Source organism: Aplysia californica, unplaced genomic scaffold (assembly GCF_000002075.1).
Source record: "Aplysia californica isolate F4 #8 unplaced genomic scaffold, AplCal3.0 scaffold00776, whole genome shotgun sequence".
NCBI lineage: Eukaryota > Metazoa > Mollusca > Gastropoda > Aplysiida > Aplysiidae > Aplysia > Aplysia californica.
This window is the reverse complement of record NW_004798046.1, coordinates 53,881-59,435: the sequence shown is the minus strand read 5'-3', so window position 1 is coordinate 59,435 and position 5,555 is coordinate 53,881. Positions and strand designations below refer to the sequence as shown.

General features: G+C 40.1%; 1 protein-coding gene across 1 annotated transcript in view; it reads left to right on the top strand.

Annotated features, from left to right (window-relative positions):
* LOC101846840 (WD repeat-containing protein 5) overlaps nt 1-5,555 on the top strand; it is a gene marked incomplete in the record, with an annotated part of 22,243 nt that overhangs the window by 10,507 nt on the left and 6,181 nt on the right. The window contains 4 exon segments of the mRNA XM_013088621.2: nt 620-703; nt 1,896-1,951; nt 2,922-2,968; nt 4,796-4,871. Of these exon segments, the coding sequence (XP_012944075.1) occupies nt 620-703; nt 1,896-1,951; nt 2,922-2,968; nt 4,796-4,871 (263 nt within the window).

Here is a 5,555-nt window from a genome sequence, read left to right as displayed (position 1 = left end):
AGGTTGTGTAAGTACTGTTAGGTTGTGTAAGTACTGTTAGGTTGTGTTAGTAGTTACTGTTAGGTTGTGTAAGTACTGTTTAGGTTGTGTAAGTACTGTTAGGTTGTGTAAGTACTGTTAGGTTGTGTAAGTACTGTTAGGTTGTGTTAGTAGTTACTGTTAGGTTGTGTAAGTACTGTTAGGTTCTGTTAGGTTGTGTAAGTTAGTTACTGTTAGCTTCTGTAAGTACTGTTAGGTTGTGTAAGCAGTTACTGTTAGCTTTTGTAAGTACTGTTAACTGTTAGGTTCTATGTACTTATGTCACTCTTTGGTTAAACCTCTAATCTTCGGCACTGATATAAGATAAGGTATGGTTGATTTCTCCAAAGAGAGATTTGATGTGGCAAGGGAAATCCAAACAGGCACACACACTAGTTGACACGCACGCACGCATACACACACACACACATACACACACATACACACACACACACACACGCATTTGCAAACACAGACACAACCAGAGTAGTTGTTAGGTGGTCGTCAGATGGGCCTATTTGTGTTGCAAGTGCCATAAATACTCTTACTAAAATTTAAACTAAACTGAATTTTTTTTCTCTCTTCCCACCCCTCCCTACAGTTTGACGAAAGTGTCAGGATCTGGGACGTGAAGACGGGCAAATGTCTGAAAACTCTCCCCGCCCACTCGGACCCAGTCACTGCTGTGAGTTGTGTCCAGACGATAAGTCGTGAGGAAATGTTTCCGTTTGTAGTGTTGGCCACTTCATGATCTGGAACAGACATGTTGGAATGGATGAGCTGTGCTGCTCATTATATGATTACTATCTGGAACAGACATGTTGGAATGGATGAGCTGTGCTGCTCATTATATGATTACTGTGGCAAGAATTTGTTTATCTTGTTTAGTTTTATTTCTGTTTTTAATATTTGTCGTCCAATGAACAAGAGAAAGATGTTTGCTTTTCCCCAGCACACCGCAAGGTCTGAGAGGTCGGGGGGACAAGGTCAATAAAACTGTCACTGTAAGTGCATTGACAAACTTGAAGTTTAATGAAGCGTGTCAACTCCCATATGTTGGGGCAGATAAGCACACCACGTAAGACAAGGGAAAGGCACTCTACAGTTTTTTACCACAAACCTTTAAGCAGTTGCATGTTCTAGGACGAAAAACTATCAGCAATACGCAAATGCGTGTCAAAACGATCAAATACGAATCTTTTGATTTTCCGGTAAGCATGATCGCCATTCCTTGAAACCCACTGTCGAGCCCTACTGGGATGGTAAAACTTGTCCCAGGTCTCTGCCTCTCCTTGTGGAAGGTCTGGAATTTGTCCGTGTTGCCCGATTCCGTGTAGTTTGGGTACTTGTGAATTTAGAATACGCTAGCAATTGCTGATACCTCTTGTTTTGCTCCTTTAAGTATCGGAATCGGAAATTAATTAGCGTTCGATGATAGAATTTTGTTTGCGTTCAGCCCTTTGTTCAGACGTGGTCGCAAAACAGGCATTTCATTTTCAAAATAAGCAAAGTCATCATTCCCCAGCCTGGAAAATACGCAAAGTGAATTTGGGGTGTTGGCAAGTCTGTTAGACCTGCATGTCTAGTCTGTGATCGTGACAAGTCGCTAGCTGTTATTTCCTGTACTTTACTTTCTTTGCCATGCTCACAACCTAGGATAGCCAGCAAGGTCTATGACTTCTCTTTCTCTTTGGATGGTAACGGTCATCATGGCTTCATGATGGAGGAACTTTTATTATTATTATTGTTATTACTATTATTATTATTATTATCATTATATTTCTATTATTACTACTATAATTAGTAAATTACTATCATTATTATTATTTTTACTCTTATTATAATTATTATCATCTTCATCCCCGTCTTTGTCCCAGGTCCACTTTAACCGAGACGGAGCTCTGATCGTGTCCAGCAGTTACGACGGTCTGTGGTAAGTGCCACCTGCTCACTACCCAGAATGCACCATTTATGTTTCTCTGATAGACAGTTTGTTTGGGATGAGAGGTCGGTTCCCATTGTATGGGATGAGAGGTCGGTTCCCGTTGTATGGGATGAGAGGTCGGTTCCCGTTGTATGGGATGAGAGGTTGGTTCCCGTTGTAGGGGAATCGTTCATCCGTTGCTAGGTTACAGGGTTTCTAAAGTGGCAGGCCGCGTTAGACGGCAAAATTGCCAAGTTGTCCTCAGCTTTATCGTCCTAACTCTGGTCCTGACAAATTTGAAATTCAACAAAATATTTCTCAAGCATATGTTATTGATACCACAGCAATAGAAAAAATAAATGGTGGAACAGAGTTTATTGTTTTCTTCTGACAACGACGGTTTGTGAATCTTTTCTTGTCAGATTGTAGCCGGTAATGACAGCACTTCTTGTTTGTTTTCATACAGTCGCTGTCTCCTTCATTGCCCTGTCTCCTTCATTGCCCTGTCTCCTTCATTGCCCTGTCTCCTTCATTGCCCTGTCTCCTTCATTGCCCTGTCTCCTTCATTGCCCTGTCTCCTTCATTGCCCTGTCTCCTTCATTGCCACTTTCAGTTTTGATTTTTTAAAGATAGTTCTATTATTCTCAGGGCTTTTGTGAGTGCATGCTGCAGATGGCAGGGTGCGTGGTTGGCGGGTGCTCTGGTGTGGTTTGCTCCTTCTTTCCTTCTATCAAACATCTATCGTCTTTATCTCCCTTCCTTCTTTTCTTTCCCTTTTTTTGTGTCTGTTACTTCCTTGTAACATCTCTAATCTTCAGCACTGATATGACCATATTGTGTTGCAAGTGCCGTAAAACTCTTACTAAAACTAGATGGCGGGGTTTTCAGTCGACAGGACCTGTATGTTGAGTATAGATGGCCAGCTTTTCATTAAGTCCAGTCGCAGTCTCTAATCTGTTTTTTTTTTGTTTTTCCACAGCCGCATCTGGGATACCGCGTCTGGACAGTGCTTGAAAACTCTGATAGGTTTGTGTCATTTGACCTTCTTATCTCTCTGAAGGGGAGGCGTAGTTTTGTATTCAACCATGGGAGGTCGAGGTGCTGCTAAAGTATTTGGTTGTTGTTTTTTTTCATCATCATTAGATGGGGAACATTTGTTCTTGAATACATTGAAATAGGTGGGTGGGGGTTGGCTTGTTGGATAGCTGGCTGGCTGGCTGGCTGGCTGGCTGGATAGGTAGGTGAGTGGCTGGCTGGCTGGATAGGTAGGTGAGTGGCTGGCTGTTCTGTGAGAATTTTTTCTCTCAGTTTTGAGGGAGCTAAAAGTTGCACTCACGTATTGTTTGTTGATTTTCTGAACTCCTTTTTTTTCTGTTTGAGTCAATTGTCTGTTTTTGGGTTGTTTGGGTCAATTGTCTGTTTTTGGGTTGTTTGGGTCAATTGTCTGTTTTTGGGTTGTTTGGGTCAATTGTCTGTTTTTGGGTTGTTTGGGTCAATTGTCTGTTTTTGGGTTGTTTGGGTCAATTGTCTGTTTTTGGGTTGTTTGGGTCAATTGTCTGTTTTTGGGTTGTTTGGGTCAATTGTCTGTTTTTGGGTTGTTTGAGTCAATTGTCTGTTTTTGGGTTGTTTGAGTCAATTGTCTGTTTTTGGGTTGTTTGAGTCAATTGTCTGTTTTTGGGTTGTTTGGGTCAATTGTCTGTTTTTGGGTTGTTTGGGTCAATTGTCTGTTTTTGGGTTGGGGTTTTTTTTTCTTTCTTTCTCATCAAAAACATTTTTTCTCCTCTCAAGAATGTAGCTGAAAGTTTATGCCAGATTATTTTTTTTTTTAAGTAAAAGAAATCTTGAGTTTGTTCTAAAAACGTTGTAGAAAATATTTGCGGTTACTTTGCAAGTTGCTTGTTTTTCATTCAAATGGTAAACTGCTTGTTTTATGAGGTATTGTACATAAGTCAGACTAATTCTGCTTGTTTTATGAGGTATTGTACATAAGTCAGACTAATTCTGCTTCTTTTATGAGGTATTGTACATAAGTCAGACTAATTCTGCTTCTTTTATGAGGTATTGTACATAAGTCAGACTAATTCTGCTTGTTTTATGAGGTATTGTACATAAGTCAGACTAATTCTGCTTGTTTTATGAGGTATTGTACATAAGTCAGACTAATTCTGCTTCTTTTATGAGGTATTGTACATAAGTCAGACTAATTCTGCTTCTTTTATGAGGTATTGTACATAAGTCAGACTAATTCCAATGTGTTTTGCAAATACAAATGTTTTAAAAAGTTTTTTCTTTCTCTAACCTTTTGAGCCCTGACCCGAGACTTTCGTGCCCCCTCTGCCGGGACTCCTGAGCAATTCACGCCTACATTACTCATGTTCATATCATTGTCAGAGTCATGTTTCATATCCGTGGGTGGTTGGCGGCTGCTCTGGTGTGGTTTGCTCCTTCTTTCCTATAAAAAATCTATCGTCCTTTTCTCCCCTCCTTTTTTGTGTTTGTTACTCTCTTGTAACACCTCTAATCGTCGGCACTTCTATGACCGTATTGTGTTGCAAGGGCCGTAAACCTCTTACTAAAACTTTTTTAAAAAATCTTCAAAATAATCTATAACGTCCACAAAAGTTTTCCATGCACTTAGAGTTTCAGACGGGCTGGATTGTGGATAGGGTCTCGCTCACCGATGTACCGGTGGCTTGATGTGCGGGCAGTTTGACCTGTCACTGATATACTAACGGGCAGGGCTCAAAGTGTTAAAGCTTGCTTGGAAAGTTCATCAGCACGTTTTGTGCCACTTTATGGGAAAACTGTCGACTTTGTTAGCATGTGAGAGGTCTTCTTCTTCTTCTACCACAGATGATGACAATCCGCCCGTGTCCTTTGTCAAGTTCTCACCAAATGGAAAGTATATTCTAGCTGCCACATTGGACAAGTAAGTGTTTGTCTTTTTTTGGCCAACTAATGCTACTGTGATTTATAGATAGAAGGCAAACTTAATTGTAAAGAAAAGTGTGGGTGGTTGGCGGGTGCTCTGGTGTGGTTTGCTCCTTCTTTCCTACCAAACATCTATGGTCCTGATCTCTCCTCCTTTTTTGTGTTTGTTACTCTCTTGTAACACCTAATCTTCATCACTTATATGACCTTGTTGTGTTTTAAGTGCCGTAAAACTTTTATTAAAAACTAAGCTTTCTTGTAATATCTCCATTTTTAATAACAGTGAAAACAGTTCATAACAAAGAGTTAGCTTAAGAAGATGTCACATTTTCACTGTTTAAAAGAATGGAGATACGACAAGAAAATACTGAGGTCGCATAATGGTACTGTGGTTTCTAAAAAAAGGCAAACTTAATTGTAAAGACGAGCGGATTAGATTTATTGGTTCCTATACACTGATATTTTGTGGAGGTTACCACTTCCAAGTGAAGTACATTGTGTCTCATGTTACTACTTCCAAGTGAAGTACATTGTGTCTCATGTTACTACTTCCAAGTGAAGTACATTGTGTCTCGTGTTACTACTTCCAAGTACATTGTGTCTCATGTTACTACTTCCAAGTACATTGTGTCTCATGTTACTACTTCCAAGTACATTGTGTCTCATGTTACTACTTCCAAGT